The sequence below is a fragment of the Sorex fumeus genome, unplaced genomic scaffold (genome assembly GCF_029834395.1).
Source record: "Sorex fumeus unplaced genomic scaffold, SorFum_2.1 ptg000058l, whole genome shotgun sequence".
Lineage (NCBI taxonomy): Eukaryota > Metazoa > Chordata > Mammalia > Eulipotyphla > Soricidae > Sorex > Sorex fumeus.
In genome coordinates this window covers 2,310,070-2,324,088 of record NW_026606115.1, presented here as the reverse complement: position 1 = coordinate 2,324,088, position 14,019 = coordinate 2,310,070, and the positions used below count along the sequence as shown (strand labels likewise).

General features: G+C 41.5%; 1 protein-coding gene across 2 annotated transcripts in view; it reads left to right on the top strand.

Annotated features, from left to right (window-relative positions):
* Window positions 1-14,019, top strand: part of DOCK11 (dedicator of cytokinesis 11) — a 277,634-nt gene that overhangs the window by 238,289 nt on the left and 25,326 nt on the right. For both annotated transcript variants that reach the window (XM_056125843.1, XM_056125842.1), the window contains one exon: window positions 11,297-11,419. In XM_056125843.1, the coding sequence (XP_055981818.1) occupies window positions 11,297-11,419 (123 nt within the window). The remainder of the gene's footprint in view (window positions 1-11,296; window positions 11,420-14,019) is intronic.

Here is a 14,019-nt window from a genome sequence, read left to right as displayed (position 1 = left end):
TGGAACGTGTGCCTGATGTGCATGTTGCCCTGGGTTTGGTCCCTGGTACTAAATGGTCACTTGAGCATTGCTGGGTATAGTATTAGTGACTCCCAACACTACTTGGGAGACCTCCTCCAAATACAAATAAAGCTGTAATAGTTAGCAATATGATCATGTATGCTTGGAAAGGGGAGAGAGGCTTTCCATAATGGTATAGGGGATCCAGGACCACTGCTGGTGGATACCCAACCTAACAGTGCAGACCTGAAGATTCAGTGCCTGGTTCAGTAATGTGGTACTGCTCAGGGCATTCAGTACTAGGGACCAGCAGGACCACACCCAGCAGTGATCAAGGGTCATGTGATACTAGATATTTGAACTTGAGACCTGTGCTCTACTTACTCCCTTGATATATTTCCCTGGCCCCAGTAGAATTTACTCAAGTTTTTAATGATTGAAATGCTGTGGTTCACTATCAATAATGGTTTCTCATGCTAATAATTACAACACCATACCCACCTCCTTCTCTTTCTCAAGTACCACAACACCCCTCTTTCTCATTTTTCCCAAACTCAATTTTGTGGACCAGTTCTCCCATTATGTTGCCTTTGGCCCTTTGTTGCTACCTTGCTTTGTGTCTTTAAGTCCGTTCCATATATATGAGATCATTTTGCATCTCTCCATTCCTTCTGATTGCGTTCACTCAGAGTGATATCCTCAAGTTCCATCCATGTTGCTCTAAATTGAATGATTGTGTTATTTCTTAGAGCTGTATAGTATAACATTGTGTATATATACCACAACTTCTTGATCCATTTATCTGTAGTTGGGTATTTGGTGTTCCATATCTTGGTAGGCTGCCTGAGAATATACTTTTTAAAATGTTTATGAAAATGGAAAATTTCTGGACCAGAGAGATAGTATAGGATTGTCTTGTGCAGGGTTAACTTGAATGCAGTAATCAGTTTGATCCCTGACATCACATAGTCACTCAATCAACACTGGCAGTGATACTTAGCACAGAGCCTAGGAGCAGCCCCTAAGCAATGCTGGATGTGGCCCAATTCCCTCCAAAATAAAGAAAATATAAAGAGAGAATTTCCGGGTCTGGGGATCTAGCTCAGTGGGCTAGAGAGCATGCTTGCAAGTAGAAGATCCAGGTTCCATCCCCAACATTGCATGGTTCCCTGAACACCACATGGGGAATAGTCCCCAAGCACCTTCAGTGTGGCCCCAAAACCAAGGTAAATGAAAAAATTCTACCCTGAACTTGATAGAAAATACCTGTAGTTGCCAATCAATGTGTAATCATAGAGCATTGACTTATCAGATAAGACTCTGGACTTGGTGAGATAAGAGCAAATTAAACAGACAGGATTGGTCCTTGATCTCTAGTGTCTAATGAAAACCTACAAAAAATAAAAAATGGATTAAATGTAAAGACAGGCATTTAAAAATATAGACATTTCCCCAAGTGTGTGGGAGTCACAGAAGTTAAAAGATCCAGAAAGATCTTCTTAGACAAATAAAGTTTGGCAATCTCTGACTAGAGTATGTTCCCTGCAAAGTGAGAGATGAGCAATGTCTTGAAGTTGAGGTGTAGAACAGAGGTGGTACCATTAGAGCCTATTGAATAAGGATGCTAGGAAGGTATCCTAGCAGTGGAGAAGAGCAGTGTCAAAGGCAAAATTCTGGGGAAGTGTAAGGTATGTCGGGTAGCTCCTTTTGACTAATGAATGCAGTCGTTTCACAGAGAAGAGTAATTGTTGGGTTCAGATTTTAGGTTGCTTTGAACAGTGGGGCTTTATTCCTTAGAAAATTAAGTTGCTGTCAAAGTATTTTGAGCATATTAGTGACAAGGTGACAGCAAAAAAGGTGGGAGATTCATTTGGTGGTAATTGGAGAAAAGTACTAGAAACTGATGAAGGTGGACTGAAGAACAGGTTGATCCCAGAATCGAGGCATGCATGAGGCATACAGGGCCTAAGACTGTGGAGTGACAGATTCTGGGAATAGTGTGAAGAAAGGAGAAAGACTTAGTGATCTATGAAAGGTGAAGACTCAGAAATAACTCCAAAGGTAAGCGAGATGGCTCAGTGGACTGAAGTTCATGCTTTGCATGTAGGAGACCTGGATTTGATCCCCAGCATGACACTGGGGTTAGTAGTCCCTGAGCACCACTGAATGTGTCCCAACCATTGTAAAAGGTTGTAAATTGTAAATTGTCCCCTCAAAGTAAAAGGAAGCTTTGATGTCTTTGGGGTTTTGGTATTGCCAAAAATGATGGATGGATCAGATCACTTCATAGGGAGAATGATGAATATAATTTTGATGTTTGTGAAATTTGAAGTTAAAGGTTATGGAAATAGAAGTAGCCAGCCAGCCATTGGAAAATAGGAACTGAAAAGGATCAGGGTTGGAAATCCACATCTGGAAGTCATAACTGTGTGAGAACCATAGCAGAGTGTGGGTAAGATAGCAAGAATGGGGAAATATGCTCTGTACCATACCGGAGTTCACAAGTCAAAAATGGAAGAACAAAATCATGGGGTAGGGAGCAGAGAAAGGAAGAAAGAAGGGAAGTTTAGGTGTACCCACCTCCCTCCCCCAAGAACCTATCCCTCCCTTTCAAGTCTCCTCCTCCCACCAACTTAGTTGTATGGATCAATTCTCCCATTGTGTTGCTTTGGCCCTTTGCTGCTACTTGCTGTGTATTTCAAGTCCCACATATGTGAGAGAGCATTCTATGTTTATCCCTTTCCTTCTGACTTCAATCAGCATCATATCCTCTAATTCTATCCATGTTGCAGTAAAGTACATGATTTTTTTTCTGTCTTAGAGCTACATAGTTTTGCATTGTGTTTGTATACCATAACTTCTTGATCTGTAGTTGAGCATTTGGGTTGTTTCCATATTTTAGCTATTGTACTTCATGCAACAATGGACAGAGGTGTACATATAACATTTCAAATGAATGATTTTGTATTTTGGGAGAATAGATGCCAAGACGTGGTATTGCTGGGTTGTATGGGAGTTCTATTCCTTTTTTTCCCAATGTACATATTGCTTTCTATAAGGGATAAATCAAACATTATTCCCAACAACAGCGTGTGAGGGTTCCTTTCTATCCACATCCCCATCAGCGCTGGTTCTCCCTTTGTGTGAATATGTGTGTGTGTGTGTGTGCGCACACGCTTTCATTTTCTTGGCTAAATACCTAGGGAAAATGCTGGATTCAACAGAAATCACGGATTGCAATTAATAGAAAATTGCCTGCTGGGGAAATAATTCAGTGGTAGAACACTTGCCTTGCATGCATTCTATCCCTGGCACCACAAAATAAAATGGAAAAAAAAGGTTAGGCTCTTGCAAATAGATGACTCTAGTTTGATCCCAGGTACCACATACAGTCTTCTGAGTCCTGTCAGGAGTTATCTCTGAGCACAGAGCCAGAAGTAAGCCCTGAGTACAGCTGGGTGGGACTCAACTTTTCAAAAAATCCTTGACGTTTCTTTGATTCATTGAAGAGCTTGGTACCTTGATCATTTTGCAATAATGTATGTGTGAATTATTCTATACTATTCTGAACCACTAAACTATTTGTTCATTTTAATCCTTCATGTACAGTACACACTGAACCCATTGAGCTATCTCTGTAGCCCTATAGCTTGCTTTTTTATTTTTTATTTGCTATTTCAATCATAAAAGAGTGGAATTAATTTTTGTATACTGATCTTACAGTCTATAGCATGGCTAAATCTGCTCATTAGTTGTATGAGTTTGTATAGTCAATACAATTTTCTACACATTGCATTAAAGAGTTGTTTTTTAATTTGAAAAATTTGTTTTTATTATAATTTAGGTAACATTGTTACAATAGTGTTAATGTTTATTGTATATAGTGCATGCACATACACCACCACCAAAGTACCCCAAATCCTCCACCACTGCCTGTGTATTTCTTCTAGTCCCTTCTTCTCCCTCAAATCTTTCCCACCACTGCTTTCATAATCTCAGTTTATAATTAAAGGTCTGAAGTATGTCATCATTCAATACATTTTATTCTCTTGTTTTATTTCTCCATATGCCATAGATGAGTGATATCTCTGGCATTTGTCAGAAAGTTGTCAGTGTTTTATGTTTGTCAGTGTTTATGTTGTTTTTTCTCGTGGCCTTGTTGCATTGGCTAGGATATTTAGCATAATCATGACTATAGAAGTGGCAAGATTAGATATTCTTAATTTTGCCTCTGTGCTTAGGAGAAGGGTATGTAGTCTGCACATTTTTTGGTAGGTGCACTTAATCAGATTGAAGAAAGTCTCTTCTATCCCTTGTTTCCTTTTTAATATGAATGGCATTTTAAAATATTTTCTGTCTTGAGATACTTTTTATTCTCTGTATGTGATGTATTACATTGATTTTTTTCCCTAATTGTAAACCAGTTTTTCATTTTCTGGGACATACCCCATAATACATAATAATTTTTTTTATTTTCTAAAAGTTTCTCTTTCATTGTTGCTAGAAATTTTAATAATGATGTTTGATGTTAAATACAAATCTTTTATTCAAATCACAGTGTTTATTAAACAACTAGTGTGATTGCCACTATACTAATTATTGAGAAACCAATATGAATAAAATATTTCCCTTCTCTTGAACAATCATAACCTGCTTGACAAGTCAGATGCATAATTACTGAACAAATAATCTAGTAATAAATATTAACTTAGTACATTATCAGAGTAGGGGGGAAAGTGTTTAGTGTCTTACTATTTTTTTAATGTAGAAGTACTGCTATTTATTCAGCCATGGATAAAGCTGATTGAATTGGGCATAAACTTCACATTGCTTTTTTAATTGAATCACTGTGAGATATAGTTACAAAGCTTTTATGTTCAAGATTCAGCCGTACAATGACCAAACACCCATGCCTCCACCAGTGAACACTTTCCACCACCAGTGTCCCCAGTGTATCCCCCCACATCCCAGTCCTCACCCTGCCTCCATGGCAGACAATTTTCTCGATACTCACTCTCTACTTTTGACCATAAGGTTTTGCTCAAATTTTCCCACCACCATTCAAGTCTGCCTGCCAAGGGCAAATGCTAGATCATTTATTGTCCCTTGCTCATTTTGAATACCATGGGTGCTGCAGCCACGTGCTTCTGGAATTCTAGATTGTAGACAGTTGTGTTCCAGAGACATTTCTATAGAGCAATAATCCATTTTGGGATTCAGTTGAGTGTCTCTGGAACAGGGGTGTTGGTGCGCTAATATGGCACCCAGAGGCACATTTTGGGTGTGACAGCCAGGCCAAGGAGTAGGCAGGGAGCCGGGGAGGGACAGCCCAGCACCTCTGCTGCCACGCAGCATGGAGATTTAGTCCTTGGCCTTGCTTGTGGCAATTCTTGGTTGCCAGGATTCCATCCGGAATAGGCAGAGAGAGTGCACCTGCTCCATCTGGGGTGACCCAGTGAAATTGACTCAGTATGGGGCCTGGAGAGATCGCTGGCTCAATGGTGTCTTCCGGACTCACTACTGTGTCTCTGCTTTTGATCTCTTTCGAGATTTATTTATGGGTCTCTGAAGCAAGGCCAGTAATAGAGTTTACAGGGTGGCGCTGGGGTTGTTTCATGGGGTGACTGCCAGTACTTCCATGTGTATTAGGAAGTGGGGGGAGGTAGCCCACCCCAACTCCGTGAAAGCCTGGAGATTTCGGCCACAAAACCTGCATAACCAAATATTCAGCAAATCATATCTAGGTGAGGTCTATCCTGAGACAGTGGTGTCAGGCTGCAAGTATGGTGGCGATTTTGGATTGTGGAAGCAAGCAGCTGGTGGGGGCTCTACTTGGACAGGCACAGGTCAACTTGCCCCCCTCCAATTTACCCCAATCTGTTCCACCATGTGTGGGTCCAAGATTAACTGTGGCTTTTGATCGCTTTTGAGGTTTATCTATGGGTCTCCAAAATCAGGCCAAAAAATGAGCTTGTAAAGCTGAGCTGGAGGTGGTTTGTGGGCATGGCTCCCACATACCTAACTTTTGGCTGTTTAATTTCTTGGTAAACTTGGTCCCGAGTTGTTGGGCTCCACCCAAAGGCACAGTAGCAATTTGGGAGTGTCAGGAAGCCTGAAGACACCATCACACTGCTGATGCACTTGCCCCGCAGGTACAGGTTGACCTGTTTGTGGCACCATACCCCCATGTCTTACTTTTCTTGATAAGGAGAGTTGTTCTGGAAGATACCTGAACTGTTTTATAGAAGTTAACCAAGCAAAAGAGTTAAAGGGCAAAGGATACAGGATAAACAAAGGCACAGATAAGGCAACACTATAGCTACTTCAGGGAAACTACTAGTAGTTCATTGTTACTGAAGCATAAAATGCAGAACTGAGCATGATGAGCCATGATAGATACAAGGGCCAGAGCATTACACAGCTATATATGTGTTAAGTGAATGAGCTTGTCCTCTTCTCTGTGAATGATGGGGAGCAGTCATGGATCTTATTTTTACAAAAGCTGCTCCCAGTGATGCTTGGGAAGCCTAGAGTCATTTCAGGCAGTCAACCAGTATAAGACAGATTGTGCCCAACAGTTACGTGTTCAGGTCCAGCAATGCTTGGGAACTACTACCAGGGCTACACCTTTTTTTTTAATGCAGGAGAACTGCTATTTATTCAGCCAATGATTAGCTGATTGAATTGGGCATGAACTCTACCTTACATTTTTTTCTTTTTTTATAATTTTATTTATTGAATCACCGTGAGAGCAGTTACAAAGCTTTCAGGTTTATGTCTCGCTCATACAATGAAACACCCATACCTTCTCCAGTGCCCATTCTCCACCACCAAAAAGCCCAATATACCCCCATCCCACACCCTCCCCCTAAACTGTGGGGCAGATGATTTCCACATTACTCTCTCTCTACTTTGATTACATTCAATATTTTGACACCAGATCCACCATTATTATTTGGGATTTTACCCCAACACTCAGATCTGCTGGAAAGGCAACAGTAGACAATTTGTTTTCTATTACTGATTATGAATAACATATGATGTCGCATGGCTGCAATAGGTGCCGCGCAATTTTGAAATTCTGAAATTTTAACACTTAAATCTGGAGGGATTTCTGCCAAAATCTACTGGGTTCCGAGATTTATTCCTGAGTCTCTGGGATCATGGCCATTAAACAGCTTGATCAGGAGCCAGAGAGGCCATTCATGGGTGGCGACTTGGGGTCTCTTTGGGACAGGGAGGTAAGGGCCGGCTCCACGCCCATCCCGTGAGGCCCCATGTGTCTTGTCACTGAGGGTCCGAACCTGACTGTCCAATGGCCTCTGGAGGATGGCATCTACCGAGCCGCCTAGAGAGAGCAGACAGAGGGACAACACCCTTCCCCCCTGTGGTGGCCCGGCGACAGAACCTATTGTGGGTCCAGACTCATTTCTGCCAAAATCCACTGGGTTCCAAGATTTGTTTCTTAGTCTCTGGGATCATGGCTGTTAAGCAGCTTGATCAGGAGCCAGAGAGTCTGTTTGTGGGCCATGACTCGGGGTCTTGTTGGGGTGGGGAGGAAAGATCTGACTCCAACCCATCGCGTGAGGCCTCACGTGTCTCATCACTGTGGACCCAAATCTGATTGTTCAGTGTCCTCTGGAGGATGGCGGCCACCAGGCCACCAGGAGGAAAGGGCAAGGCATGAAACCTATTCCCACCTGGGTTGGCCCATCACCAGTAAACTACTGCAGGTACCGGACGCATTTCTGCCAAAAGCCGCTGTGTTTTGAGACTTGTTTCTGAGTCTCTGGGATCATGGCCATTAAATGACTTGATCAGGAGCCAGAGAGGCCGTTTGTGGGTGGCGACTCGGGGTCTCATTGGGATGGGGAGGAAAGGGCCAGCTCCACCCCCATCCCGTGAGGCCCATGTGTCTCCTCACTGTGGGCCCAAACCTGACTGGCAATGACCTCTGGAAGATGGTGGCTACTGAGATACCTAGGGAGAGCAGGCGGAGTGATAGCATTCTTTCCCCTCTGGGGAAAGAATCACCGTGAGAGCAGTGACAGTAGTGAGAGCAGTGACAGGTTACTGGCGACAGTAACCTACTGTGGGGTCCAGACTTATTTCTTCCAAAAGCCGCTGGGTTTCGAGATTTGTTTCTGAGTCTCTGGGATCATGGCCATTAAGCAACTTGATTAGGAGCCAGAGAGGCCATTCGTGGGCGGCAACTCGGGTCTCAGTGGGGTGGGGAGGAAAGGGCTGGCTCCACCCCCATACCGTGAGGCTTATGTGTCTCATCACTGTGGGACCAAACCTGACTGTCCAGTGGCCTCTGGAAGATGATGGCCATTGGGCCACCAGGGGGAACACGCCAAGGCACGAAACCTATTCCCACCTGGGGTAACCTGGCGCTGGTAACCTACTGCAGGGACCAGACGCATTTCTGCCAAAAGCCGTTGGGTTTCAAGATTTGTTTCTGAGTCTCTGGGATCATGGCCATTAGGCAGTTCAATCAGGAACCAGATTGGCTATGACTCCAATTATATAGCTGAGCCGGAGGTGGTTTGTGGGTGTGTCTCCCACATACCTAACTTTTGGCCATTTACTTTCTTGGTAAACTGTTCCCCGAGTTTTTGGGGTCTGGCCAAAGGCACAGCAGCAATTTTGGGGTATCTGGAAGTCTGAAGGCGCCATCAAACTGCTGATGCACTTCGCCTCACAGGTACAGATTGACATGTTGGTGGCACCATACCCCCAGGGCTACATCTTCTTGTGCTTAGGAATCATATGGTGGCCAGGATCAGTCCCAGTGCCTCGCACAAGGTAGACATATACTCCACCAACTGAACTCTCTCCTTTGCCTCCTCATGAGATTTTAAGAAGAGGAGCACACGGTCTTGTTTCTATTTTAGTCACAACCTATGCCAGATTCATGGGCAATATATTTGAGCTTGTCAAGGACGGAGACAGGAATGTAAGTTAGGAAGAAAAAGAAGAGCTCTTGAGCTGGATAGATAGTATGGGGATAAGGTGCTTATCTTGCATCCTTCAGACTCTCATTCAAATCCCTAACACAAGATATGGTCCCCTAAGTGCTACCAGCATTCACTCCTGAGCAGAGTATGGAATAGCCCCTGAGTACAGCTGAATATATCCAACTCTTACCCATCCCCTAAAAAATAATTTATCAAAAAATCTTTTGAACCTTTGCAATGTTAATAGCAATAGAGAAGAAGGGTCTGACTTGAAGAAAAATCTAGGATGTAAATCTAGCATAACCTGGTTACATACTTGGTAATGGAAGAGTCGAAACGGATGCTGCATTCATTTTTAGATCTGTCACAACTTACTAGAGCAAATTTATGCACTGGTTCGCATGAAAGGTTTGTTCTCTCACAGTTCTAGAGTCTAGAAATATGAAATCAAGGTGACATCAGGACTATGCTCCCTCTGGTACTCTATCGCCTCTTGTAGCTTCTGATGGTGGCCATTTTTTCTTGGTATTCCATGGCTTGTATCTGCTTCACATCAATCTCTGGTCTGTAGCCACCATGTTCTCCCGAATTGTCTTTCTTCTTATGTGGACACCAGTTGTATTTATTGAATGAAAGGGCCACCCTCATCCAGTATTATATCTTGGAGTTACCCTATTTCCCACTAAGTCCCATTCTAAGTTGCTTGGAGTTGGGACTTCAACTTGTCTTTTGAGGGAACCAGTGCAACCCCTAACACAGGATGAAGTTTAGAGTTTAAGGCTTTTGTCACTGGATAGATAGGAAATAAGAAAGAGCTAACTGGGCCAGAGCGGGAGTACAGCAGTAAGATTCTTTCCTTGCTTGTCGCCAACCTTGGTTTGAATTCCCATGACAATGTAGTGTCCTCTTAGTACCACCTGGAAAGATAACTGAGTACAGAGCTAGGAATAATCCCTGAGCATCACTAGGTATGGCCCCAAAGCCCAAAATAGAATATTATTTAAAACAAGTTAACTTAGGCAGAAGAACCAAAAATCAATGAATGGTTCTATTAAGTCTGAATGCATCTCTCAATCATGGAGGGATTCATTATGAATTTCATCTTTTTATTGTTGAGAACACGAGAAAGAACATGAGAGGGTGGTTAATAAAATGATTTTTTAGTTTGGTTTTGGGCCATACCTGGCAATGCTCAGGGTTTCCTCCTGGCTCTGCATTACTTCTGGTGATGCTTGGGGGAATGGTGGTGCCAGGGATCAAACCCAGATTGGCTGCATGCAAGGCAAATGCCATACCCACTGTACTTTTGCTCTGACACTCATTAATTTTTTAATCAGCAGTCAGGAAGGGAGCATTCTTGGCCAAATTTGCATCATTTCAATAAAAAACCTACACACAAGGGCTGGAATGATAGCGCAGTGGGTAGGGTATTTGCCTTGCATGAGGCCGACTGGGCCAACCCGAGTTTGATTTCTTCGCCCCTCTCAGAGAGCCGCCCCTCTCGGAGAGCCTGGCAAGCTACCATCTCGCCCGCATGGCAAAGCCTGGCAAGCTACCTGTGACATATTCAGTATGCCAAGCACAGTAACAACAAGTCTCACAATGTTACTGGGCCTGCTCGAGCAAATCAATGAACAATGCGAGGACAGTGACAGTGACGCACAAAGCTGTCAGATTTACCTGACGTGCAGTTGTGTGTAATATCATTTCAATGAAAGTGAAAAAAATGGCTAATTGGGATTTACTATGTTATGTGTTTATTCAGATAATCTGTGTTGGGATCAGAAAATATATCCCTTTGAAAGATATTCCTATTCAAGAGAGAGAACAAAAGGGAATGCCCTGCCACAGGGGCGGAGTGAGGGGAGGATGGGGAGGGGATAGTGGGAGGGATACTGGGATCATTGGTGGTGGAGAATGGGCACTAGTGGAGGGATGGGTACTCAATCATTGTATAACTGAAATGCAAGCACAAAAGTTTGTAAGTCTACAACTGTACCTCATGGTGATCTACTAATAAAAAATTTTAAAAAATAAAGATATTCCTATTCACTGTGTTACTACTTGTACAATTAATATCTTCATTTTGTGAATAGACAAAATAGATGTTTATATTGATGTAATCAGTAATTTTGTATTTTTAAGAATGATTGCAACTTCAAATACTTCAAGTATTTTATTTACAAAATATATCGGTGCAAATCTATTCCTTGAGTGTATTCAATGAAATTTATTACTTTCTTTTTGTACTTCATTAGTTTGAAATGTTTCACTTTTTATTTTCTCAGATCTCTCTAATTATTTCTAACCCCTGTTACATTTCAATCTTAATGCAGGAAGTTTTGCTGGAGTTGCTAGAACAGTGTGTGGATGGCTTATGGAAGGCAGAACGTTATGAAGTAATTTCTGAGATTTCCAAGTTGATCATTCCAATTTATGAGAAACGTCGTGAATTTGAGGTACTTGATTTAACTATACATTGACTGATATATTTTATTTCTGTCTTGGATAAACAATAGTATATTTTATTCTTACTATCACTCTATGTGTCCTCTACAGAGCAGAAGATTATTGATAACATTGGGAGTTTGTCATTGAATATGGATATTTAGTGCTTCATTTTGAAACATTTGCCCAATTAGAAGGTCACAGTTCTTCATGCTGTTAAATCTTAAAATTAGAATTCCACCACTTTATATTTATTTAAAATTTCCAAGTGAGGTGTTTTAGTACAACAGGTAGGGAGCTTGCCTTGCATGTGGCTGACCCCAGGTTCAATTTCCAGTATCCCAGTGGTCCTCTGAGAATCACCAGGAGTAATCCCTGAGCATTGCTAGGTGTGGCCAAAAAACAATAAAATTTCCAAATGAAAATAAGAACAAAATGTATATAATATAAATTGAAATTTAGATGGTCACCAGTGATTCTCTTTTTTTTATTTATGTCTCTGTACTTCTGATCAGGGAATGGAACAAGTCTGATGTAAATAAAGCAGAAATGTCTTTATTACACTTTCAGTTAAAATGCTATTGACTGGGGAGGACTGTATTCTCTCCTGAACACGGATCTCTCTCTTCACCACCCCACACTTCTTTAAATTTCTTTGAATAAAACTGTCTTGCTAAACTAAAAAAATGCTGTTGACTTTCATTGTTGTCGCCTCAGAAGAGGCAATTTCTATCCTTTGTTATTGGATTGGAAAATTGGACTTAGTGGCAGATGACAATCGAGAAGAGTAATAAGAAATTGGTGATAGCCTTATCATGAGTTTCTAAAATTTAGTCTGCCAGCTAACACTGTTGATACAGGTTAGCTAATAAAGAATAGTATAAGGAATTTTTTAATACTAAGATCTCCGAATCTGTATCATTATTTCTGTGCCCCTAATTGCTGATTCGGGGCATTTTTCTTAAAAAGCAAATTGATTTTACTCTTTAAAAAGAGCAATTCTTAAATATAATAACATATTTATACAAAAATAGAGTATGTACCCTTGCATTGTTGATGAAGTTGAGTAGTATTTCAGCCTTTGCTCCAAAATGACCAAACTCACTATTTCTTTTTGCTTGTTTATTTTTGGGCCATACCCAACTAAACTCAGAGCTTATGCCGTGCTCTGTACTCAGGGATCACTCCCGGCAGGCTCACGAGACCATCTGGGGCGTTGAGGATTGAACTCAGGTTTGCCATAGAGTTAAGGAAAATTTCTCTCAAACTGGACTCCAGAAAATACTGAAGAGAGAATGTGTGCTCAAGAGGTTCTTCTCTGCTTACTGTTTTTTATTGTAGTGAAATTCACATAACAGCCAGTTAACCATTTTGAAATCTACAATGCTATTTACAGCATCCCTGATACTGTGCACCTGCTGCCTTTCTGTTCCTATGTTTTCATCATCTCAGAAAAACATCCAGGCCCATTAAGTAATGATTTCCCACTTCACTCACCAATCCCTGGTAACCACTAATCTGCTCTCTGATGAAGTAGCCTATTTTGGATATATGATATATATATGTACATATATCGTATGATATATAAACAAAAATGCAAGATGTCATCTTTTCTTTCACTTTTCATAATATTTAATGGTGTGTTCATGTTGTATTAAAGTAGCCACACTTATGTTCATTTTCATAGCTAAATGGTTATGCTGCAGGTTGTTTCATCCATTTATCCATTGACAGACATTCAGGTTGTTTCTACCTTTGGGCTGATATAAATAGTGTTGTTACTGTCTAAGTTTTGGGGATAATGTGTGTTTTCATTTATCTTTGGAATGTTGCTAAGATTTATAGCAATTATGCTTTTAGAATTTTTTCATCATCAATAGGTTTTCCTTCTGACTGTCAATATAGAGCAGTATAGACACATTTCATATCCTGGCCAACAATTGTTCTTTGTTTATTTCTGAGGCAAGGTTTGGAATCCAGGGCTTTACATATGTGAGGCAGACAATATACCACTAATCCATGTTCCTACACCTTCAGTTTTTTTTATTCAAGCCAAGGAATATGAAATTGAATCTCATTGTGCTTGTGTATCCAAAAATAAAATACAAAAGGCTGTGGCAGCTCTCTCTCGCCACCTGCATTCAGTGGTCTCAAACCGCTTCCCCCACCCCATGGAGGCTGATGGTGATGGGCGGACGAAGAAGGGAACGAGGGCCATGCTGGTTGGTCTCAGTTGCAGTTTATTCCATTCTCATCTCCATTCTTTTCCTCGTCCTGATCCTCCTTCCCCAGTCCCCCCATCCTCCTCTTGGATCCTGCTCCTTCATATTTCTTCCTGCTTCTGCCTCCCCCAGCCCACTCTTACAGCCTTAGTATATCCCAAAGCTCAGGGGTTGAGGTAATAATTTCACATAGGTGTGGTCATACAATCAGCAGAGGTAAAGTCCTTCCCTCAGGGGATGCTTCTTCTAGCACAAACTCTCATTCAGCTGGACGACTTACCCAAGAGTGGAATTGCATCTACAGGTGTGTTTCTCCTTTCTTTAGTTCAACAAACATATAAACGTTTATAAAATTAGTCATATTGTATATACACTGTATGAGATACACT